The sequence below is a fragment of the Rosa chinensis genome, chromosome 2 (genome assembly GCF_002994745.2).
Source record: "Rosa chinensis cultivar Old Blush chromosome 2, RchiOBHm-V2, whole genome shotgun sequence".
NCBI lineage: Eukaryota > Viridiplantae > Streptophyta > Magnoliopsida > Rosales > Rosaceae > Rosa > Rosa chinensis.
The window spans coordinates 26,025,458-26,051,101 of NC_037089.1; the positions used below are offsets into that span (position 1 = coordinate 26,025,458).

At 40.0% G+C, this 25,644-nt stretch overlaps 2 protein-coding genes and 1 long non-coding RNA gene across 5 annotated transcripts; 1 reads left to right on the top strand and 2 right to left on the bottom strand.

Annotated features, from left to right (window-relative positions):
• Nucleotides 1-2,131: 2,131 nt before the first annotated feature.
• On the bottom strand, nt 2,132-3,482 carry LOC121048866. Its single transcript, XR_002930424.2, has 3 exons — nt 3,130-3,482; nt 2,943-3,031; nt 2,132-2,564 (listed from the first exon to the last, which is right to left on the bottom strand). It is a non-coding gene; the product is annotated as an uncharacterized LOC121048866 (long non-coding RNA).
• A 2,682-nt stretch (nt 3,483-6,164) lies between these two features.
• LOC112185737 (probable LRR receptor-like serine/threonine-protein kinase At3g47570) lies at nt 6,165-10,646 on the bottom strand. 2 transcript variants are annotated; one of them, XM_024324048.2, is made up of 4 exons: nt 10,022-10,646; nt 7,237-9,225; nt 6,786-7,145; nt 6,165-6,271 (listed from the first exon to the last, which is right to left on the bottom strand). In XM_024324048.2, exons 1-4 carry the CDS (start codon nt 10,575-10,577, stop codon nt 6,264-6,266), a joined length of 2,913 nt encoding a protein of 970 aa, XP_024179816.1. In that variant the 5' UTR covers nt 10,578-10,646; the 3' UTR covers nt 6,165-6,263. The 2 variants fall into 2 exon arrangements, with proteins under 2 accessions (XP_024179816.1, XP_024179815.2); XM_024324047.2 differs by lacking the exon at nt 6,165-6,271 and having other exon boundaries at nt 6,609-7,145; nt 10,022-10,645.
• A 2,215-nt stretch (nt 10,647-12,861) lies between these two features.
• On the top strand, nt 12,862-23,025 carry LOC112185794. 2 transcript variants are annotated; one of them, XR_002930469.2, is made up of 2 exons: nt 12,862-12,922; nt 15,343-15,776. XR_002930469.2 is itself a non-coding variant. In XM_040513873.1 (2 exons), exon 2 carries the CDS (start codon nt 21,264-21,266, stop codon nt 22,377-22,379), a length of 1,116 nt encoding a protein of 371 aa, XP_040369807.1. In that variant the 5' UTR covers nt 12,894-12,922; nt 21,238-21,263; the 3' UTR covers nt 22,380-23,025. The 2 variants fall into 2 exon arrangements, 1 of the variants encoding a protein (XP_040369807.1); XM_040513873.1 differs by lacking the exon at nt 15,343-15,776 and adding an exon at nt 21,238-23,025 and having other exon boundaries at nt 12,894-12,922.
• The last annotated feature ends 2,619 nt before the right edge of the window (nt 23,026-25,644 follow it).

Here is a 25,644-nt window from a genome sequence, read left to right on the forward strand (position 1 = left end):
TCTTATTAGATTATACCCTCAATGTTGTAATGACATTATTGGGATTGCCTTGTTTTCGTCATCACTATTAGAGTCCTACTCATTAAACAGCAAAGATTGGAACTTTGTTAAAAACGCTCTCTCTAGCAACCCTAGCGGCTATTCTGTCAATCTAGTCGCCGACACTGTGCTAGCGCCTGTCCGGCTACGCCCCGGCAATGGCGATAGCCTCTGGCCTTGCCAACTCACGTTGGGTGCGGTCGGACGGGTAATTAAGGCTGTGCTTCAGGCTTGGAGGAGGAGATCCGTGGATGTCCTACCCTCTCTTTCTCGGTGGATGGCGTAGTCGAGCCGTGGTTGCAGATTGGATTGGAGTGGACTCGGGGCTCTGCTTGGGAGTAGAAGCTTCGGGTGACGGTCGGCATTCGGAGGGCCACTTCGACCGATTGGATCTGATGTTGGCTCGACTGGTTATCGATTGTGATCGGGTTGCCGGCTTGGTTATGGCACAAAGTTCAGGGTGCGGCCTGGTGTGGGATGATGATTGGTGGTGTTTCTCGCTGGTGGTCAGGCGATGACGACGTCTTTTTGTCCGACATCAGTGGAGGAGCGACGAGGCTGGTCTAGGGCTGGGAAGGGTTGGGGACGGCCATCTTCTGGATTTGCTTTCTCTGGGCTTTGGTAGTGGTTGTGGGCCTATCATGGGCTGAAGTTGGGTTGGGGTCTGTAGGCCCTGCCTCTTATTTAGTTTCCTTTAGTTAGTTTATTTCCTTGCTTTGGGAATCCTAGGTTTGTTTTACTCTATACTTTTGTTAGCGAACTACTCACTTTCGTGCCTCTAGCAAATCCTCTTGAGTAGTTACGACGGAGGATTCTCGAGACAAGGGCATGGGAAACTTTTGGTTCCCGGGTCTTTTTGCCTAGTACTTGACTTTTGAGTCTTTTACTACTTGCTTCTTAGTTCTCTCTAGTTGTACACCAATTGAGGTATCTAGGCGACTAGGTTTACTTTTCAAAAGAGAGGTTTTGTAGTGATGATTTGATCTCCTGTATGTAGACTCAATAAGTGAGCGCATGTGTTAACAGTGAGGGTCACCTGTCCTTTACCTGATAGCTTATACCATGTATGATTTTGGTGTAAGATAACATTCAATGTACGTACCTTCTGGCCATGGATAATTGAATGATATTATCTCCTTTCCTCAAAAAAAAAAAAAAGAACCATTTCTTCATCACTAGTCTTCCCTTTCTTTTCCGCCACGCCACTGGTGTCAGCAGCAGGCAAAACTGCACCAGAAAGTAATGTCTCAGCCTCAGCCTTTGCATCAGTAACGAGCTACATGCTTGTAGTTGCATAAAAGTTACGAAAGGGCTTCTGCTTGCGGGTTTTGGACATACGGTTCTTCATGACTCCTTGTGCCAGGAGAGAATCAATTAAACCAGGAACTACTACTGGAACATCAGCAACAGCATTTTGAACAGGCTGTGGTACAAGAGGTACATAATTCAGTGAACTAGCACCCTCATGTCCTCCTTTGCTTTGGTTTTTCAATGAGATCACACCTTGTGCCATTAGAGACCCAAGCAAACCAGAGACTACTGGACCAGCATTTTTAACCAGAGTTACGCCTTGCGGTGATAGATGATGAGGGACACAATTTGCTGATCTAGTACCACCCTAGCCTGCCCTTGAAAATTGTACCCACTAGATGGAATAAGGTGGTATAACATCAGACCAGGAGCTTAAACTAGCTAAACACGAGGACAAAGAAGATGGTGCATTGCATGAATGCTGAAAGACACAAGAAAGAGGACTTGTGATAAATGTTGACAACGTGTTACATTCTAAAACCTGGCAACAAGCACTCAGAACAAAACAACAAGATTTAGCATACGCAAGAATTTCATGCATAATATTCACAGAGCCAATAATTTCATTGTTTTATCATGATTCCCTCTCATCAATGGTTTCTGGTATCTACTGCCCTTTGTCCTACATTACAGAAGAAATTGGAATCAACCACCATCGAGAAAGTTGCAATTTTGGTTTTCCATTGAAAGCTATCACTGAGATTATCAGATGAGGAGCTTACACTAGCTAAACATTCTTGTGCTTCCTAAACAAGCTTAATTCATATGTGAAACATCATGATAAAGAATATGCTAGCTGCATTACATGATTAGATTGCTGAGGTAACACAACAACGACATATAATGGTACAATGATTGGAGTACAACACAGTAACACCTCATAAATCCTAGGCTAGCTTGCAATGCATACCTATGATTGAACTGATCATCCAGCATCGGATTTAGTTCAATTGAGATTAACTCTGTGGGGGCTGCACAGAGCATGTAATGTTTAGCTTTTCCAAAATTCTCATCAGTTGGTTGTGATTTCCAATATGAGCTCCTAAGAGAGGAAGACTTGTACTTTTGTGGTTGCGATTTCCACCAAAAGAAGCCACAATACAATGCGAATAACAATCAGGATGCTAATCACAATTTATCCAATTGCTTTACAACTTTTTTTGGTGTCATTTAAAGTATGAATTAATCCTTCTGCGAGCGTTGTAGACCTTCACCTTCAAAATCAGAAGGTAGAAAATGTTTCACCTCTTTTTTGTCAAAGACGTCAAAAAAGTAACCCCAACAACTCATTTTGTGGTACAAACTGAACTGATACATGATTAATTAAGGAATATATGCTCCTTACTCTTGCAGCACACTATTCAAAATAATTTTCTGGGTGCTAGTGGCCTTCAGTTATTCATGACGAGTAAGAATGTAAGCAGAAGCAGACTCAACTGCTATATATGGTTTTATAACGGATGAGATGCATGATTTCATGGTGTATATTTATGCATGATTGAGAAGTAGAACTCCATAACTACAGATCAGTGCATGCTATTTATAAGGAACTGAGAGGTACTGATACATAAATAAAGGGTTTACTGGCTTACCAGCTAATCTTTTAGAGCTCTTCAGCAAAAATGCAACTTCCACCTCTTCCTCAACCATGAACCTCATGAGGTCCTCCTCCTCAATGCACCTACTCAAATGAAGGTATAATATATGTCAAAGGATCAAAAATGAAAAGGTGACCAGAATATAATTAAATACACACGTTATTAAGGTAGCATTTCTCACTTGGAACCATGCAGATAAACATTAAGGAAAATGTGGTAGGCAGCAACAGTTGCTTCCACCTCACAGGCAATCTCCTGGCTATTTTGTTCACCCCTTCATCGTACAACTCAGTATAGGAAAAGGTGGACAACCCTGCTAAACTAAGAAACTGAATCCACCAATACCTCCATAGTCCTACCTGATGAAACTTCTTCTAGCTTCATTTTCAGAAGCTTTCCCATATCAATGTATTATTTCTCCGCTCCAGCTTTAGCCTTCTTTGGCCTCCTGAAACTCGGTAGTTCCCCACCATCTCAATCTCAATCAGCAAAGAGGCAGAAGACACAGGAAAGAGGCAAAACCCTATCTTGGTCAAGTCTTACATGTAGGGTATCATGAAGCAATAATAGACAAGATAAACCAGTTCTGCAAAGAAGATGAAAAAAGCCAGATTAACATGCCAGAAGTGGAACATCAATTTCAGACATGGATTACATAATAGGGTTGGATGAAATGGAAGACCAGAGAAAATACCAGATAGCATCATCAATATGCCTACTGTTCAGAGTCATTTGCAATATGAAGGTTTCACCGGCTGTTATATATGACCAACTATTGAAAGATTCAAACTTGGATAGCAATTGAGAAATAACTACGGTACTAGTAAAAACCACACTTAAAATCAACACCAGAAAAACCTATCAAAATCTGAATGACTAAATATGAAGTATGTGGAATCAAAGAAATTAAATAACAAAGAAAAATTTTAACTTATGACGAAACAGGGGAGTGGGAAATACTGGTAAAGAGAGAAAATAGCTAATTATATCAAAAGTACACAAAAGGAAAAGACAACTGAGCAGTCTAGTCCAACAACAATAGAAAAGTGATTCGAATTTTAGAAGTTGGATTATCTTATAAAACAAGGACAAAGAATATAGAAGCTAAGTGTCACAGGCCGACTTTATACGCAGCGGAATTAGCCCGTGAGGCGCTAAGGTTCCACTGAACCGAGGCCAGCCTATCTTCCTTACTTCCTTGAAACTCCATTTTTCTTTTTCTTTCTGTGTGATTCTCTTATTGTCAACTTGTCCCTTTCGACATCATCCCCTTACTTGTTGGGGTTTACCAACGAAAGCTACTCACGCATGAGTCTCACATCTTGTGACTAACCGATCGCTTCCTTGTGTCATGGTTGTCTTCCAAGACACTCGCCCAACCGATAGGCTTTCATGTCATCCCGGCTTGAGCCAGCCCATTACTGGCCCGCGTGCATCCCCCACGTCAATAGCAAGTAGCATGACTGTGTACCGAGACCAAGTTGGCATCCACACTTCTTCCATGAGTCCTTCCTTAGTAGCCTGCACACCTTCGTCACTTCGTGGGCATCTCTCGTACCACCCACTCAGCTCCAAGACAACACATGTCTTGCATGTTTCACCTCGTAGGCATCACTTATCCGACCCACTCAGTCTTCAGCTCAAGGGCAACCCATTCCCGCGTACTTTGACCTTGTGTGCATCGTTCACGCACCCTACTTGACAGCACGTGCCCGCTTACTTCGTCTTGTGCATCACCGGCACAACTCTATGAACTCATAGGCAACACATGTTTTCATCCTACACCTTATGAGCACCACTTGTGCAACTCACTCGGCTCATGGACACCACTTGCCGTCGTATCTTGCCTCGTGAGCATCTCTTGTACAACCCACTTGGCTCTTTGGCAACACATTCCCTCATACTTCTCCTCATGGGCATCACCTAGACAGCCTACTCGGCTCATGGGTAAACTTGCCGGTCTACTCAACCCTTGAGTACCAGCTTGACAAGCCATCGAGGCCTTGTGGCCTGTCCCATCTAACAAGGCTATCATGTTCTCTTCTTGATGACTGTCATGGCTCCAAGGCATACTCTAGCCCGTAGACCAATCCTCAAGAGGGCATACCGTCTTGCTTGTTGGCATGCCGCTTGAGTGAGCAACTCATCTTCGATGCCCCTCTTAAGCTTCCTTGAGTCTAGCACGGGGTCACCCTTCCCGTGCTTGCTGGCATCACTTTGCTTTGGCCAAGGTCGACCCTAACACATGCCCACGTCGCTTGCTCCGTGGCCAATGAGCACCACGAGGTCCCGACATATCTTCTGTAAGCCCACATGTTTGTCTAACGCCGATGGCATAAGGATCGCCCTCATACGAACCTTGACCCCGACGTCGACCCGTAATATCAGCCTGTCGGCCAATACTGTCCACGAGACTTCCTGACTCGTGGAAACATATGCCGCCCCTTTCTGACGACATAAGCCCGGTCTCCTAGGCCCCCACGGGTGCCCAGAAGAAGCTCACTTAGTGCCCCATGAAGGCCGGCACCGGGGGTGGTGGAGAGCTTGACACCATGCCTCCCCATATAGAGCATATCTTGCTTACATGAACTTGGTAGGAGGAAACATCAAAATAGCCGAGGAGACTAATTGTCCATAACTAATTCACAGAAAATCCAAATGACATGCCGTCAAGTGCGTTGAACTCTTTTCGACGTCTCAGACATTTCTCATGTTTTGAGTTTTTCCAAATTCCAAGCCGAAGTACCTCGAACCATAACTTCCACTTAATTAAGACAATGCCACTCGTCCTCACTTTAGCTTCAAGCTCGCCCTTGGGCTTCCAAGGCTCGACCCTCTTGGCTTCTCCTTGTCCCAAGGCTCGCCCCTCTCGGCATCCCCTCGCCTCAAGGTTCGCCCCTCTCGGCATCCCCTCGCCTCAAGGTTCGCCCCTCTCGGCATCTCCCTTACAAAGTGTCACGGTAGCACTACTCCTAAGTGCGGCTCGTGACACTAAGCAAGCACCTAGAAACAATTCAAAGGTACAAGAGTATAAGCACTTTTAAATTTACTACTGGAATTAAATTTAGAAGCACAGACAGTAAACAAAGCAACATTAGAAGCTCTTTCTGGAACGCACCCTTGGTCTAGCAAGTGATATTCACAAGTTTTGGAATTGGCAAGTAATGGAGCTTAGAGAAACGAATCAATGTTAGGTTTTTAAGAGACATGTAGGTCTCAGACAACGAAATGAGACTACTTCTTCACGCACTGAAGCCAATTATCATGCTCTCTGAGATGTGAGGCTTTCTAGAACACACTTCATTCGATTTGCAATCAGTCTTCTGCAATATAGAATACCAAGCAATTTTAAATTTAACGCAATCCCGCTTCCAGAACTGACTCCAATTTTGAACAATCTCTTATAGACATGATTTGAAGAGATGAGAAAAGGAGGTGCATCTTCTCTTGAAGTGAACTCAGTTTTGTAAATACATTCATACGTTTTCATCTCATTCAACTTAGGTGCATGCATTCCTCCACCAGGAAACTTCAAAGGATTCAAGATTAGTTTTATACTGGACCATGATGAGTACTTTGAGAACTTAAAAAAATTTGAGAAAATAGTAGTGCTTTTGTTTATTTAAGCAGCTAGCCTCAAAGTAGAAAAACACAAAAACTACAAAACTGCAAGGAGCTAGATGGAAGTTATTTTTGAATGGAGTAAATTACCAACCAAACATGAGTCAGAACCACACTATCATACAATTACATAATAAGGTACAGAATCAAATGAGACGCCAAGATATATCGACACATTAAACGGTTACCAAACAGGACGACAGTTCAACACCACACCTCCTGCTGCAGCGTGCTTTGAAAACTTGATCTTGATTGTTTTAAGCATGGCTACAGCCTCTTGCATGTTTATCCTCTCTTCCGGTGATTCTGCTGAACAAGCAACAGCTAATCTCATAATGGATGATAAGCACTCCCTCTTGCTCACGAACTCATGATCCTCCTCGGTTCCAAGTAAAGTAGCATCCACAACTTCAGCTATCGCATCCGCATCTAGAAAACTTGCAACCCATTGATTAAATCTCATGTCCCCAATGAAGATCTCGTCGGTTGGCTTCCTTCTTGTGAATGTTTCCATCACTACAATACCAAAACTGTACACATCCCCTCTTCTGGTCACTATTCCTTCCATTCCATACTCTACATATATAAAATTGATTTAATACAAAAACTTTTATAATTGAGGACAACATACATAATTCAAAGTTTAAGTACTAACAGAGTACAACACCTGGAGCAATATACCCAATTGTGGCTAAAGTCATGGTTTGAGTCATAGAATCTCCTCCACCCAAGAGTCTCGCAATACCAAAATCAGCAACATGTGCAACCATATCATCATCTAGTAGGATGTTGCTTGGCTTCAAATCACAATGCACAATAGGTACTTCATAACCATGATGAAGGTACTCTAATGCCGATGCAACATCTATCATTATATCCAACCTCTGCATTATGTTCAAAGAAGAATTCTGAGAATACAACCACTTCTCAAGGCTCCCATTAGGCATGTAATTCAATACAAGACCTTTGAAATTAATTTGACTGCAACAACTGATAACTTTGACAAGATTTCGGTGACGAACATTACTTAGCACTTCACATTCAACCTCAAAACTCGTAAATGCCCCTTCTAACTCCAAATTGAAAACCTTTATCGCAATGTCTATCCCATCTGACAATGTTCCTTTATATATTGAGCCAAAACCCCCAGTACCAAGTAAGTTGCTTTCATTGAATCCATCTGTCGCATGTAGGAGCTCTAGGTATGAAACTCTTCTCCAGAAAACTTGAGGTGTCAAGATAGTATGTGCTGCAGCTGTTGCATTCTTTTTTCTGCGTAACATCAACATCCAAATTATGGAGGTCGCAAGAAGCATTGTTGACAAGATCCCTGGAATAACATACTTCAAGATAGATATGCTAGTTTTTCTTTTGCATGGTGGAACTTGAAATTGGGATCCACCACAGAGTCCATGGTTTGAAACAAATGATTCAGTAGAGAAGTTTTTGAATGGACCGCTAGTTGGAATTTCTCCTTGGAGTCTGTTGAAAGACAAATTTAAGTACTTGAGATATGAGAGTGCTTCAAGAGACTTTGGAATCACACCAGAGAGACTGTTCTGAGATAAATCCAAAAGTTCTAAGCTTAAGCAGGTGGCAAAGGAACTAGGAATAGGGCCTTCTAGATTATTATGTGCCAACGAGAGATTGGTTAATTTCAATAAACTCCCAATGCTGCTTGGTATACTACCAGATAATTGGTTGTATGATACATTTATGTATGCAGCAGCTTTCAAATTACCAACAGCACCTGATAGAGGTCCAATTAGAGAATTGGATGACAAGTCTAGTTCCAAGATATCTGTAAGTCCCCACAAGGTAGAAGGTATTGTGGAATTCAACAAATTGGAATCTAAGTGTAGATTTCTAAGAGATGCTGTTAGATTACCCAAGCAGGAAGGTACAGAACCAGAGAGTTGATTCCCACCCAAGGACAATTCAAATAAGTTTCCTAGTTGACAAAGCTCATCTGGAATGTGTCCTTGCAATGTGTTATTACTCATAGCCAAAACTTGAAGATTATGTAGTCTTCCCATTGAACTTGGAATTGGCCCGCTAAATTGATTGTCTGCGAGGCTTAAAAGTATCAAGCTACTCAAATTCCCAATATCATTGGGGATGTTACCTCTCAAGCTGCAATTTGCTAAATAAAGTTTTTGAAGTGATGCAGAGAAATTCCAGAAGGAAATCGAAAGCTTCGCATTTAATGGATTGCTTTCGAAGGCTAAAAACTTCAAATTTCTAAGATTTGGTAGACAAGAAAAAATATTAACTTCCGGAGTAGAGGTATCAATGGTCAAATTATTCACGTACAATAGGAGGTATTCAAGTTTTGTCAAGAGGCACAGAGTGCTTGGAATATATCCAGAAAAAGAGCTACCTTCAAGGCTTAGAATCCGAAGCTCAGAAGCATTAGAGATGGATTTGGGGATTACTCCACTGAGGTGATTCCTTGCTGCATAAAACTCTTCTAGTTTTGGAAGCGCAAGGCCTATGTCTGCTGGGAGGCTACCTGAAAGCTGATTGAAGCTGAGAGATAATATTGTTATTGTGGAGATATTGAAGATTGAGGATGGGATATGGCCATTTAGATTATTTTGAAAGAGCGACAATATCTTTAAATTTGGAAGATAACCAATCTCATATGGTATAGGACCTGCAACAGTTATATCAACACCGTGTCATTATTCCATATACTAGAAAAACCACGTGAGAAAATTTTTATTTTTATTTTATTTTTATTTCTTGCTTTTCTTTTTCTGAACATGGAAAGTGAGGAGAGAGATAAAATTGAGAGAAAAAAAAAGGGGGAGAAGAGAAAATAAATAGTTATAAAATTCAATTAGGAAATTAGTAACGTTGCTTTATAAATTTTAATCAACAAAATTGATAAATTTTAATCAATTAGACGACTTCTAATCATTACCACACATTGGTCACTTGGGAACAAATCATGATATAAGAACAAAATGAGATGATTATTAAAAATATGCAACTGACTTTACGAATACCTGTCAAATAGTTCGAGCTAATATCAATCGTTTTTATCTGGGTTAAGTGATTAATGGGTATGCTATATAATAAAAAAGAGTGGTTTACATTGCCATCCAAATAGTGGACCGTCAAGCTAGTTGTAAGAAAAATCCAACTTTTGATTGTTCTAAAGATGTTGACATATATTGTCCAGAAGACTTCCAGTCAAGCTGTTTTCATATAGACTAAAAATTATTTTCTCTTTAGCTAATCCTACAAAACCGATATGTGACCTACCTACAAAATTGTTACCATAAAGGTATATCTCCTATAACATTGTTAGGTCTCCAATTGCTCTTGCTGTGCAATAATTATTACTTAAAAAATAAGCGTATATTATACCTTAACATGCTAGCTAATTAAGGTGTTAATAGATTAGGGTTCCAAATAATTTGGTGACAGATAGTTTTAGTTCATACCTGAGAGTTGGTTATAACTCAGATTAATTGTTTGCAGATCAGATAAGTTGAAGATTGTAGCTGGTATGGAACCTGAAAATTGATTACCAAACAAACTGAATACTTGAAGTTTGAATAAGGATCCAAACCATGACGGAATGACTCCCATGAACTTGTTGTTTCTCAAGCTTATATACTTCAACCGACGCAGGCAAGCTAGTTCTTGAGGCAAGATACCATGAAAACTATTATTTTTGATATCCAGAACAACAAGAAAAGATAAGTTGCCTAGATCCGGAGGAATGGTGCCTGTGAGACTAAAGTAAGAAAGGTTCAAGTCTGCGACTCGATGATGGCGTGCACCACAAGTGACCCCAACCCAGTTACAAATAGGAGTAGTGGTTGACCAGTTGGTGAAGATCATGTTTTGAGGGTCACTGGTGATACGAGCTTTGAGAGCAAGAAGAGCAGACCGGTCTGTGGTGATGTTAAGGTTGGTTTGTGCTGCCATAGTTAAGCAGCTAGCCGCCTCACAATAGATCAAAAATATCAGGAAGAACCAAGTAACTCGCTCCATTGTTTGAATAATGGATATGGAAAGTGTGTGGAATTGTTCACTGAGAAGAGTTACAAGAGGAACTAGCTGGAGATAGTTCAATATATATACACACGCTACTAATTCAGAAAGGTTATAGGTCTCTGCTTAATTTTCAAGCACATATGCAAACTCACAGCACGCGCGTCCAAAGACTTGACTAGCACATAGACAAATATGATTGACAAATATGATTGACAAGGAAATATGGGGACCAAAATGTTAATGGATGGATTAATCAATCCATGAGAAGATTGACAAGGAAATGTGTGGATCAAATTATTAAAGGATGGAATCGTCAATCCAAGAGAAGGCTCACAGTAGCTAAACTTCATTTTTGGAGAGAGTGGTGCAAATGCGTGAAAGACAAGCTCAAAGACTTGAACAACAAATGGACCCATCAAAGTAGACTTGAGAGCTCTCCTTTGTCCATCAATCGCAGAGAAGTCTCTCTATTTAGCTATAAAACTCGCGACCTATTCAAATTTCAGATGTCTAAATGGCGTAACGACATATGTATCATCACCATAAAACTCACGACCTATTGAAATTACACCATTTACCAGAATAAAATGAAGATCCCAAAGGAAGGGTAGCTGCTCCAGTAGTGGCAAAAAGCAAGAATTAATACAATTGGAAAGTTGAAGATAAACCAACTGGAAAGAATCATTTTGTAGTACCCCGTAAATTCAAATTATTTTCTGACGAAATTTTAGTAATGATTTCGTGGTCATGGGAGAAAGTACGAAGCTTTGAGGAGTTGTGAAATTGGTTCGAACAATTTATTCGGAAACTGAACGTTGTAGGGGAGGTCAAAGAAGTTGACTTTTTATACGTACCGAATTTGGGAAAACTTCCTTCAAGAAAGTTGTAGAACTCGTCGATACGATCGCGTGCATGTGCCGAACGCAAAAATCGGAGTTCGTATGAATTAATTATGATTTTTTTAAAAAGTTTCCAGTTTAATATAAAAGCTGCCATTTTTTGCAATTTCCGAAAATATCATTCATTTTTCCATTTTCGGAAACCGATCGTTTCTCTCTCTTCCTCACGCGCCCGAGCCGTCGGTAAATTGGGCAATTATTCGCCGGCTTCTATCTTCCAATTCCGGCCACCTCTGGAAGAGCAACCACGTCCATCAGCTTCGCCTCACTCCTCCGAAGCCGTCTGTGGCAACCTTGCATGGCGGTGCGGCCTCTAGCGGCGGCGGCAAGCTTGTTTCGATTTGAGTTCGATTTTAGTCAACGTCTGCTTTCTCCTAGCTCCGGCCACCAAAACTTCCGATCCTTAGCTCCATGAACTCGCCTCAACCTGCTGATCATCATAATAGAAGGATCGCACCTGGAGTTACCGGTTTCACGTTCGTCGGAGCTCGGCCGGTTTTCAATCGAACACCAAAACCTTTCGATCGTGATATCTCGAGTTGTAGTGCATCGTTTTGATTTATTTTTGAACCAGTGGGTTCGCCTTGATGTTCTTAACAACTCTCCAGAAGGAATCGAGGCCTGAAATTGAAGTTTTTACGTCGAAATCGTGGCTCGCCGGTTTCTGGAAAATTTCCGGCCACATTCAAACTGTTCTAGGTAATTTTCGACCACTTCCGTTCATTTTCAGACTTCATGCTAGTTAAAAAAATTGTTGGGCTTGATGAGATGAAGAGGAACAGCCTGGCCCCGACACCATTGGCGGTGGTCGGCGGCGGCTCTGTCCAAACTCCGGCGGCCCTTTTCCGGCCACCTTCGGGGGTCAAAAATGTGTTTTCTTTACATTTTTAGATTCTACGTTTCTATACGATCGTTTGCATATATTATTCATAATTTTTGGATATCGTATGATTTAATTTTGAATTTTACGGTTTCGATTAATTTCGATTATTCGATTAATGATATGTGAAGATCGGACCGTCCGATGGACTTGTAGTTTTGATATGTTGATCGTGTGACTGTCCCAGTGACCATGTGTGGTCATGGGTCAGGATCCGACCGTTGGATCTTCGTATAATTGCTAAATAGTGATTCGGAGTGCGATTCGTAAGAATCCGACCGTCGGATTTTCATGAAACTTTGTGGGGATGTTTATAAGGAAGATTCAGGAAGATCCAACCGTTGGATCTTCGTGATAATTTTGGAGGATGATCCTAAGGGCGATCCGTGTGGATCCGACCGTTGGATCATCATATAATTTCGATCTGACCGTTGGATCGTCGTTTAATTTTGTTTATGAGTTGTGGGCTAAGTTATGATCATGTTTGATTAGGTGATTGACGGTCTTCCTTGGTGAGCGGTTTTGGTGTGTATTGTGAAATTGAAGACGCAGCGGGATTAGAGGTGAGTAAACCTCACGTGGTTCTTATTTCAAACCGAGTACATTTAATTACTTTATTTTGTCGTAATTGTGTGAAAATATTTATGGAATAAATATTTATTTATAAATCATATGGACTTGATCAACTACGGTTCATAGGTAAGTAAAATGTTTTAATTATACAAAATGAATTTCCTGATTTTCTTGTGTGATTTATAGTTGGTATTAGTGATTATCCATGAGCGGATGATTACGTATATATATATTTACGTAGATATATATATGGAATGGTGTGACATTGAGGTGTGTGGAATTACGATAACTTGGTTATGATATGATATTGTCTTGAAATTGCCATGATTATTTATGATAATGTTAACCGATAAAAGTGTGTGATAATCATGTTGACCTTCTGAGTTGATTAGAGGGTAGAAATGTAGTGCTCTGAGGACAGGGAGAGTCCGAAGAACGCCGGTTAAATAATAACAGAGATGTAGTGCTCTGAGGACAGGGAGTGTCCGAAGAACGCCGGTTAAATAATAACCGAGATGTAATGCTCTGAGGACATGGAGTGTCCGAAGAACGCCGGTTAAATAATAACCGAGATGTAATGCTCTGAGGACAGGGAGAGTCCGAAGAAAGCCGGTTAAATAATAACCGAGATGTAGTGCTCTGAGGACAGGGAGAGTCCGAAGAACGCCGGTTAAATAATAACCGAGATGTAGTGCTCTGAGGACAGGGGGAAAGTCCGAAGACCGCCGGTTAAATATTAACCGAGAAGTATATCGTTTACTTAAACCTTGGCTGAGGTGATAGGTAACGATGTAGTTAGAAACTCTAATGTAGGGTCAAGTTGGACCAAAGTGGTGCTATGTGGGTTGGGTGTCTGTTCGACCAGTGTGGTGTATTGTGATTTGAGGATTGTGGAAATGTATTTCTTGTGGTTTTCTATGAGTGGTTTAACGTCTCTTTGCAGACGTAATACTGTTGAATTTTTACTGGAATTGTAAGAATCATAATTTAATAAATCAACATTTCCTTCTTGTTTACTCATACGGGCTGTCATGGCTTACTGGGTTCGGTGTTGTTGCAATCCCGGTACACTATTCAATTTGTGTAGCGGGTAGTCCTGCAAGTCAGGAGGATCATGGCGGAGATCGTGCGGATTAGAGTATTTGTTTTTAGTTTTACAGCCTTGTAAATTGTGAGGTGAGTGATGCTCAATTTGAGCTTTACAAATTTACTTTGTACAAGTGAGTTGTATTAATTAAACTGAGGTTTTCGAGATTTGAAATTTGAGTGGCGTGTGTTGTAGTTGTTTATTCATGTTTCGGATTTGAATTTATTATTCAAAATTCGGGGCGTGACAGTTTGGTATCAGAGCGTAAGGTGCATATTCGGTGATGTGTCAATACATTCCGAGTGATGGCCCGTCTGCAGCGGATCCCCATCATGTGCTCTTCGGTATTGGCTAAGTCATTGGGTATGCGTGAGTGTTGGGAGTTGTTTAGGCCGCTAGGTCATTTTAGGAACGTGAATACCTTCCCTGTAGTATTGACTTGGTTAATATGGACTTGTATTTGACTTATACTGTGTTTTAAGTGTTATATGTGTATTAGCCAAGCATACTATACTTCTTAGGTGATGGATATTCGAAGGAGTAGTACTTAGAACAGTAGAGTTGTCTTGTAGGTTCGTATTAGAATAAGTCCAGTTGCCGCGAGTTATAATCTTTAAGGAATGGAAGCCTTCGGATTTAACTCTATTGTGTCAGGGAGATTGTTTTATGGAAATGAGGTTCTTTTGGTTGTTGAAGTGTTGGTTGAAGGCATGGTGTGGACCTATGCACGTATCTAATGTGGACACGAGTATTAGTCGATAGTAATTTTTTTGCCTTCTTAGGTTGGACATACAGATGTTTTTGAATAGATTCTTGACTCATGTGGAGTTGTGAGTAGTGTTGCGGCTAGGGAAGGAATTATTGTGGTTAATTCTTCCATGTGTTTGTAAGTTGTTAAGCAGGGTTTAAGGTGCAAGAATGGAGTTTGATCTCGTGTTTGAGTGATTGAGACGAACGACTATATATTTGAGGTTGTTTTGTGTTTTAAGTTTAAGTAGGCGGGACACTTAAAGTTTGGCGATGGAGTTTGATTCGGAGTTTGAATCGTGAAATCATAGGGTTTGAATTGTGGTAAGTTTGATGGAGCATGTATTAGAGGGAATGGTTGAGATTTTATAAGATTAGTACGAGTAACTCTAAGGATGTGAGTTTTCCTAGTTAACTCAGGAAGCGTTTAGTTTTATTAATTCCTAATTCTAGCGACGGAATTGTTAGTGTTTGGTTTGACTCAAATGATGCTAGCTAGACCACTGTGTGACTGAATTGATTGTTGGGTTTTGAATTGATTGTTTTGTGATGCATTATTATGAATGAGGTGTGCAGCATATTGGACGAAGGTTTTGGAAGAGCAAGGAGTGGCCAAGGTTCGACCCTTGGTGTCGTTATTGGTTGTTTAAAGAAAGGACGACATGCATTCAATCTTATTGATTTAGTTTACGAAAAAAGAAGAAGAAAGGAAACTACACTATTCTAAGCCAAATCAGCAGCTCCGGAAGGGTTGAGACTGAGCTCAAGAGAAATGTGAGAGCCACTGTTATAACCGCCCGAGCCACCAGAATAGTAACCATATGCGCTACCTTCCTCGGATGTAGTGTTCGGGTTACCAAGGACGTTCTCACCGTGCACGGGGAACAGGGGAAGAGTTTCGACCTCCTGGTGATCTGATAGGAGCATTTTAATGTGATATTTTAATAGTTAATTCCTCACATTTTGCCTAGTTAATTCCTTAACGAATCGATTTTTAACTCAATTTCTATTTTTTAGGTACATTGGAGTAGATGATGATGAAATGAGCTGTTTGGCCCTAAAATGAGCATTTTGGCCTGAGAAAGCGTGTCTTGGAGAAATTGAGCCAATGAGAAAGCGAGCTAGACAAGAAATGAGGAGTGGCAGACTAACCATCCGAACTTCAAATGAGTTGAAACTTTCCAGATTCATTCTAGAAAGCCCAAGGATCATTTCTTATGAAGAGTGCCAGAGCAAACTATGAGTGGAAGGCATTCAAACAATCAGCCCAATTTTCTACATAAGCAAAACTGGAAAACTGGACCTGTAAGAGGTCCAGCAGTATTTCCGGCCCAACCATATGGCAATACATTCTGAAATTTTACCACAGTAATCTACATTCATTGGGGAATATTTGTTATGAAGAAGTCTTGGGCAGAATCTAAACTTTCGGTGGAGATAAAATTGAAGTAAATGAGTAGGAAATCCATCATCATCATCACCCAAAAACATTCCATGTTTTAGGGTGTAATCATCATGTTTTCTCCATCATTACTCACACTAATTTACTCCATCTTTTCCAATTTCACTCTTCTTTCTCTTCCCTATATAAACACCTTCTCCTCTCACTCTAAAACCAATTCCTTCACCCATTCCATCTTCTTTGTCTCTCCATTTCCTTTCCATTTTCCCACACATTCTCTAGTTGCAAAGTTCTGCGTTTTCAAGCAAGGAGAGGAAGAAGAAGAAGGAGCCGTGAAGATCATATCCTCCATCATCCACCTTGAAGGCTTGCTTTCAAGATTCAAGATCCAACCATCTAGCTCTCCATCTCCATCTCCACTCACGGTGTAATTCGTTCCTTTTCCTTGTAACCTTTTTGGTTTTCTTGTTTGATTTCGTATGAACTTGTTTCTTGTTAACCTAACGTTTAGGGCAAAGTTTAAGCCCAATTTCTATGTTTAAATAAAGTTTTCGAATTCTATAATTGTGATTCTAAGTTGCTTATGTGAGTTTGTTCGATTAAATTTGCTTTACAGAAAACTTTTATATGTTTATCTTATTTGGGTCGACACTTATAGGATTTGCATGTAATTGGTGCTAGGTTTAAGAACATGAAATCGACTTTTCGTTTTGTGTAACTTGAATCAAAAGTAGTAAAGGTTCTGGACAAGAATCGAATTTAATTGAAGAGGATTGCAATTAGGTGGACTTTTCCATAACTAAGTTGTACACTTGAGTTGATAGCCTTTCTCTATGTCTAATGCGTTGAACATGTCATGATTGACTAGCTTTCTAGGGCTTGATTGCATGTTTGATAGGATTAATCTAGGTGCTTTCGCTTAGGTTAATTAGCATTGAAAAGTAAAATATGGGAAATCATTTGCTTTCGAATGTTTCACATGATCAACTCCTCTCTCATGACTTGGAAGAACAATTATAGGGTTTGAATCGATTTTGATTACATGGAATTGATTTTGATCTTTGTTCCTTGCGTTCCACCCTTGTATATATGTTTTTACGTTTTCTTTATTTTATTTATTTTAATTTTAATTTTAAGAATCCTAAACCCCCCCCCCCCCCTTATTTTTGTTCACTTGTATATATTTATTCTTTATTTTATTTTTGTAAATAATACTTTTCTTTATTTGTTTCACAATGACAGGTGTACCCTCAATCCCCGGAATAGAACGATCCCTACTTACTTATACTACTAACGATATTTTCAGGGTTAAATTATGCGCTTGCTTTGAGCGCATCATGATCTCCTCCTCGTTGTTCCATGGAAGATTGTCCTCCTGTTGGGCCAAAAGAGGTAGTACTGATATTAGCGTTGAAGGGTGAGGAGGAATATGGGTCAACACCATAGCCGACGCATGACCCAAGGGTTAGATCGATTGATCCATCATCACCAGTAGAACCAGTAGCACCAAAGTTGAGATCAATGGACCTACCATCATTAGTTGAACTTGTGGATCCAAAATTGAGATCGAGAGATCCACCAACCCGAACGTTCCGAAATTCCTTCAACTTCTGCCTCTCACGAGCCTTGAGGTTCTGAAACCAAAAGAAGACGTTCTTGTCCTCGATCTGCCCATACGGTTTCAGATGAAGACAGATCTCTTGAATCTGCTCTGGAGTTGGGTACTTGTGACCCTTGTCATAGTAGAGCCCCTAAAGGATTCTTAGTTGAGCTAGTGTGGGAGACCACCGGTTATTGGTCGGCCTGATAGGCGTGTTGGCACTACTCCCGGCTGCTTGGGTGCTTCCTCCCTCCTCGGTTGGTTGCTGGGCTTGTAGTTCCATTTGTTGCTGGGTTTGAAGCTCCATTAGTTGCAGAGTTCGTGGTTCCATAGTGATGAGTTAAGAGAAAGTGAAAATCGAAGAGCGAAGTTGTTGAGTGTTTAAGGGAAATTGTTGTTAAATGGATTGAAGTTGATGAAGTGTATTGGAGATCTGAATTTCTCAGATAAAGGAAAGGATTGAATCTACCAGATGGAAGAAAAGATCGGGAGGAGAAGGATTGAAATTGATGAAGAAAGGATTTGAGTTTCGAAAGAAAGGCTAAAGGGTTGAGAGAGAAAGGGCTGGAACTCGGAAGAATTTTCTTTTCCTTTGGAGTGAACAGTCGCTTCCTCAGAATGCACCTATTTATAGAACGAGGTGAGCAGATCTCCACCGTTGGATGGACGATCTCTGTGATTCATTCTACGCGTTGGATTAAAGTCGCCCGAAAACACGAAAAAGCTATTGGCGCGTGGAGAGCGTGTAAGGGGACCGAGAGAATCTCGAGGTGCTGTGGTAGACAGCTTTAGCCGAAAGTAGATCTGATTCCCGTAAATCACGGAAGGAATAAGCGGTGGCAGGTGGGCCGTACTTGGGCTTGCCCCGGATCAAGGTCTTCACTGTAGCTGTGGGTGGAGGCCCGATGGGCCTAATTTTTGAAATAGTTTTGGCGAAATTCATGGGCCGGATTTCTGCAACAGCTTTGGATAATTTGGGCCGGATTGCCGAAACAGTTGAGTATAAATAAAAGGAATGGTATGGTTAACAACGAGAGCAGCTGGTGCTCTAGTGGTTGAGAGAGAAGTCCTTGTACTAGAGGTCCGAGGTTCGAATCTCGCCTCTCGTTTATTTTTTTATTATGTTCGTTTTGGACATAATAAGTATAACATTTGTACATACTATAATAAGCACAGCTTGTGCTCCAGTGGTTGGGTGCAATGCTTTCGTACAACAGGTTAAGGGTTCGAACCTTGCTTTCCCTTTTATTTATTTATGTCGCTTATGACATAATAAATATAACACATGTACATATATTAATGAGAGCAGCTCCTGCTTCGGAGGTTGGGAGCAAAACCTTGGTGTAGGAGGTCTGGAGTTCGAACCTTACCCCTTACAAATTTTTTTTGGATCTCGTATATGCTCTATATACGGATGTATATACGGTCAGTACAGTATACGTACAGTATGTAGAGCTTCATACTGTAGCCGAGCCGAATGCAGCTGATTACACGCATTTCTATGCATGTAATTGTATCTAAAACACTAGAATTAAGTTAATCCTCAAGTAAATTATTATGTAATTAATCCATTTTTATTTATTTTATAGTAAATAAGCGGAGTTGTGAATTTCGGAAGAAGTTGTGCAAAAATGGAGCAATTTGGAGTTTCCGATAAAAAGACAAAATAGCCGATGCGGTCAACCGTAGTCAAAGCATCAAGAGTGCGAGATTCAATTGCGTCCGATAATATGTGCGGAAGTGCATGGAAAAGAGTGAAAAGAAAAGATTTTATTAAAAAGGAATGCATGTTTATTAATTAGGTTAATTAATCAAATTAACTTGATTAATCAAGGAATGGTGCAGCACGTGTGCACCTAGCTTTTCATTCTCTTTCTCTCAGATTATACATTGCACGTGCAGCCCTCCCCCCTTTAATCCATTAGCCACTTGACACATGGCCTTCACTTAATTAACCATGAAACCCTATCTCTCTCTCACGGACACAAGGGGCCAAATATATATATGTTTCTCTCTTGAGTTGAAGGGGGAGGGCGATACCTACAGTAGCCGCACCACACCAAACAGAGGCAGCCCTTTGGGCTGCTCTCTCTCCATCCTTGTCTTCCATTTTTTTTCCTCTTTTCTTTCCATTTTATTTTGAGATTTGAAGGATTTACTCACCCAAAACTTTAAAGATTCATCAAGGGCTCAACCTCTACAAGATTCAATATTTGGGTATTTTGTGGGAGTTGTAATTCAAGACTAGTCATGCTAGCTTTTTAGCTATTTATGATTTTTCTTGTTTTCTCCTACACTTCTCTACTCTTTTCTATTTGAATATTGTAATTTTGATGTCTATGATTATGGGTTGTGAGTAATTTCCTTGTTGGGGTTTAGGGTTGTGTCCCTAACCCAAATTTTGTGTAAAAGATGTTTAATTTAATGTAATGATGTAATTTTCATTTGATGGATGCTTATATCTATTTTTGTTGGGTTAAAATGCATGTCTAGGAGCCTAATCAACTCTAGGGTGTGTATTTTAATTGAGCATGTCTAGAACGGAGTTAGAGGCCTGACTCCCTCTAATTCCTAAGCTAGAAACCTTCAATTTCGTATTCGAGGGGTTATAGGCATGGTGATATACACCCGTTGCGTGATTACGCGGGGGGGTTGCTTAGTAGTCTAATTCCTCGATCTCTACGCCTCTTGATGTGAATTAGTGACCCTTGAACCGGCTCTAATTTATGCCAAGTGAGTCCCTACGGCCCTTGAACCGGAGTAGGAATACCATGAAAGGGAATTTCGGTCCTTGAGCCTTGAACCGCCTTGGATACGACTACCGCCAAAATAGGAAATATGCATCTACATTAGATTAGCTTCCGACACATGAGATTTGGTAAAGGAACCTCCCTAGCACCCGACATTCCCATTTATTTGGTTACACTTTTATTAATTTCTTTGCATTTTTATTAATTGCTTTACATTTCATTACATTTTGTTAATCTAAAATCATCCCTCAAAATATTGAATTTCGACTCATTGTAGATAATCATCACTAGGCTCTTAGTTGTGATTAGGCTTTGGTGAGAACCAAAACCGAGCATTGCTAGAGGTTGGTGCCTTAGATTATTCTTTTTTATTCACTTTATTTTTATTTTGTTTGCTTAGTGACTTTAGTTCCGACTACCCAAGGATTGTGGGTTAGCCACCAATTCCCATGGTACGATAATCTTTGGGCTCAATATTTCCCTTACTTGACAACGATTTGTACGCTTGCGAGAGCATATGAGTCAAGTCAATGGCGCCGTTGCCAGGGATTAGGGTTTAATAGCCTTAGTCCCTTGGTGAATCGGTTGTTTAGGTCACATTAGCATATTTTTGTTTCCTTATTAAAAAAAAAAAAATTTGTTGTTTATTTTATTTGCTTACTCTCTAATTTATATTTTCTAATTTTTTGGTTACTAATCTTATTTTTGGAAACTCATAGGTGCTTAATTCTTATCATATTGTGCTATGAATCAATGGAACTATGGATGGGAAGACCCGTGGGGATATGAGCAAGAAAGTTTATATGGTGGAGGTTATCAAGCTTATGAGCCTAGGAAGGAATTCGTTGAAGCACTACTAGCTCAATTGCAAGCCTCTCAATCTCTATTGCAAGCCTCCCAAGCTCGATTGCAAGCTTCTCAAGAGATGCTTATACATTCCAACGAGCAACTTAAGGCTAGTCTTTCACAAGAGCCACCCTTCACCATTTATGAGCATGAATCTTTCTTTGACCAAATGGAACCTAATTCAAGAGAAGAAGTATATTATGAGCATTATGAACAAGAGTTGCCTATTCAAGATCGAGATGGTGATGTTCATGAACAAGAAAGTGAGCTTGGTTATGAAAGTTTCAATGCAAGTGGGGTGCGAGACTACACTTCGGAGGAATGGGTGCAATATTGGAAATCTAAGCTTCCTAATGGAGGGGAGATATTTGAAGATGATTCCGAAGAAGAAGAAGTATTTTCTAGTGAGGAGGATGCAGAATTTAAAGTTATACACTATAATCCCTTGTTCATCGAGGAAGATGCGGAGCTTCAAGCCATATATCATAATCCCTTATTCATTGAGGTTGATATTCCCATGGAGGAAGAGAGTCCTTCAATACTTTGTGATGATGAAGAAATTGAAGAGTTAAGGACTTTCTCTCCTCCTACATCCGAGAAGATCCACCATGAGCTTCCCAAGGTGGAGAGTAGGACATTGAGCACTTACATTCTTAATGAGAGGATTGGGATCAAGGTACTTTTACCTCCCAATCCATCATTAAGTGGTCAATGTTTCTACAATGAGGTGATGGATTGGAAAGGAAAACTTACACTTAACCTTTCCCATCACTCACAAGAGCTTCTACCACCTATTGTTCCTATGAGTATCATTTCTAATCCACTTGAGAAGGAGAAGGCAAGGATATTGGATCCTAGAAGAAAAATTGAGAAGAAGAGGAAAATTAAGAAGCTACACTTTTGGCCACTAATTGGAGTATTCTTTTGTAGCACTTGGTCTTGCTTCTATGATATATCAAGGAGTCCCTTAGCCCCAAACAATAGGGTGCTCGTGCTTGAGAAGTATCCACCTTGACAAGATCATGTTCTATTTGGACCGGCAATGAAGTCCTTAAACAAAGCGCTCGCTAGGGAGGCAACTCTAGCACATCATCGGTAGTATTTATTTCTTTCTTAGTTTATTTTTGTTGTGAATAAAGCTTTTGAGCATTTTTGGGAGGATGGGAGGTGTCCGGAGTTGGAAATGTGAAGGTGAATTAATTTGGTAGTGAGTAGTTTCTGTCCTGAAATTCAGTTGAATTTGGGTAACTATAGATTCCATTCTACATGCTATTTTGAGCTGACATTTTTTGGAAATATTTTTCTATATGTCTACTGTCTTGTGCCAAAATTTGAACCACTTTCAGTCACTGGAGCTCTAGTTATTTAATGGTCAATGCATAGAGTTCAGAACAGAGACAGCTACTGTAGAGTGACTTTGAGAAGCTATACCCTCTACATATCAAGCTATTTGGAGCTAAAATTTTTCAGAGATGTATCTTCACATGTCCTCTATACATAGAAGAAACAGTTTTTGATTTTAACCTTCCTAGCTTCAGATATTGTGTTCCAAGTGACAGAGGTCAGAAACAGGGCATAGCAGAAACTGCAGAACAGATCAGTTAGTTTGGAGGCCAACGATTTTTGACTCATAATTTATTTTCAAGTGAAATTTTAACGAAAGGTAGCTTCATGAGTCTAGTTTTATAACCATTTTGTCTCACCCTCTTTGCACCTCTGGAGCTTCAGATATTTCTCTGTTGGTGACTGAGGGTCAGAAGAAGTCTTCATGACATATCGGCAATTTTGACCAGTTTTGGTTTTCATCTCAGTTGGAGATAGGTAGCTCGCTTTACATGGATAGAAAGCTCTCTGAGTCTACTTTCCATTCCAAGTAGTCTCACATATTTATCTCTTTCTGAGTTTGAGATATGGGCATTTGAAGATATAAAGGTCATTGCTGGAAGCTTTCTGCACTCACTAGTTTGTGTTCACTCGGGGTGGTTGGACTTCTTGCACTTCAACTCTTCAATGGAGGCTATTGTAGGGCTGTTGTGAGGTGTGTTGGAGGTGATCAAGGCCATGTGCTTAATGAAGGACCTTGTCCTTATTCTTTGGTAGCCTATTTGTGACGCATTGCTCTTTGGACACTATATATTTTTCAATGGAGTCGATCTTTCTTGAGCACCTTGAGCTATTATGGAGCATACGCTAAGGAAGTCAAGGCCTTGTGCCTTGAAGTTGGTGTCTATTTTAGTCTTCTCCGAACGTCTTGAGTAATGGAGGGTCAACAAAGGGGGTTTTCCGTAACTTTTCTCTGCATTTAGATTTTTATTTTCATAGTTAATTTGTGTGCCTTCTCCCGGACTTCACTCTCATGCCTAAATCCGACACAGATTTTAGCTTTTGAGCTCACTTTACAACATTGAGGACAATGTTGGTTTTAAGTGTGGGGGTGAGGGCTCGGGCGACTAAAAAAAAATAAAAATTAGATTAGCTTTATGTAATTATATTTTAGTGGTTAATGCCTTTTCCAACCCCAATGACGAGCCATGGACTTAACTTGTTATGATTGTGGATAGATTGAGCATGATCTAAGACTTTGAATTTGTTTTGTGATTGAGTGTATATGTGATCTATGCTTGATTATATGTGTGCACATAGCCTATGTTAGGTTCGTTCATCATAATTAGAGAAGCATATAGATTATTCGATTAACTTGCATGCCCTTATTTGTGAGCTTTTGTGCCTATATCTATAGTGTATGCATCGTTCATTCACTTATTCTTTCATGTGTGTAAAATTTCATGACATTGCGTATCTAGAACTTGCTTGAGACCTCTCGAGGCTACTTTTAGCTTGCGATATGATAGAAAGGATGGAGGCATTAGGACTATATACCACTATGGCCAAATAAGCATGTGCCCAAAAATATTTACCACTAGATTGCCACTTTGGCCTATTTATTTATTTAGCCTTTTTATTCATTTGCACCACAAATTCCTACCTAGCCTATACACTTTTATCCTACCCTTCCATGGTAGTTGGTGAAGCGATTCGAGAGAATGACTTTATGTTTGAGTGCCTCAAAAGAAAAAGAAAAAAAAGTTAAAAGTGTGAGATTAGAAAAGAACAAGTGTGGGGGTGAGTGTGTGTTTAGAAAATAAAGTTAGAAAAAAAAAAAGTTTGCGAAAATAGAAAGAAAGTTCAAGGGAAAAAAAAAAGTTGTGTGAAGAAAGAAAAAAAAAAAAAGAGTTCAAAAAAAAAAAAAGAAGAGAGAGAAAGAAAGGAAAAAAAAAGAGTATTACGTAGTATAGTGTGAGTTGTACATTGGGATTAGAGTGAGTGACTTAGCATTCGGAAGCAGAAGTCTTAAATCTCTATAAGAGAGAGTTGCTTCACCGATTTCTATGGACTTTGTATTTCCTTATCCTACATTTCTATTAGCCACTTGCCCTTAGCCCCATTACAACCAAATAAAAGACCTCTTAATCTTGAATGTTGTGAGCTACCTAGTGGAGATGAGGGAGATCGAAGAGCAAGCATATGGCGGCGCATGTTGTGAAATTGCTTTTGAGTGAAACACATATAACCCTTAAACACTTGAGCGGTAATATTTAGTGAATCTATGTGAGTTTAGTGGGTTATATCGGGTTTTCTATATGCCTATTTGATTGTGGTGGATTGATTTGACACATGGTCAACACAAACATATACTCGAGCATTTCTCACATGTGCATCTTAATTGCCTTACAACTTCAAAAATCTTATGTTGTGCTTACATCTACTTCAAGGTCATGTACATAATTAGTTCTCCGAGGGTTACGGTTGGAAAGGCTAATACCGTATTTTATTTATGTTTGTGAGTTAGTGGATTTTCATATTAGATTTCATTTAGTTTGCTTGGGGACAAGCAAAGTTCAAGTGTGAGGGTGTGATTACACGCATTTCTATGCATGTAATTGTATCTAAAACACTAGAATTAAGTTAATCCTCAAGTAAATTATTATGTAATTAATCCATTTTTATTTATTTTATAGTAAATAAGCGGAGTTGTGAATTTCGGAAGAAGTTGTGCAAAAATAGAGCAATTTGGAGTTTCCGATAAAAAGACAAAATAGCCGATGCGGTCAACCGTAGTCAAAGCATCAAGAGTGCGAGATTCAATTGCGTCCGATAATATGTGCGGAAGTGCATGGAAAAGAGTGAAAAGAAAAGATTTTATTAAAAAGGAATGCATGTTTATTAATTAGGTTAATTAATCAAATTAACTTGATTAATCAAGGAATGGTGCAGCACGT

Coding starts and splice junctions, on each gene's coding strand:
- LOC112185794 (XM_040513873.1), top strand. CDS start 21,264: ATGAATCAATGGAACTATGGATGGGAAGACCCGTGGGGATATGAGCAA.
- LOC112185737 (XM_024324047.2), bottom strand. CDS start 10,577: ATGGAGCGAGTTACTTGGTTCTTCCTGATATTTTTGATCTATTGTGAG. Junction 9,226..10,021: donor GAGTTATAACCAACTCTCAG/GTATGAACTAAA, acceptor TAACTGTTGCAG/GTCCTATACCATATGAGATT. Junction 7,146..7,236: donor AATTGGGTATATTGCTCCAG/GTGTTGTACTCT, acceptor TTATATATGTAG/AGTATGGAATGGAAGGAATA.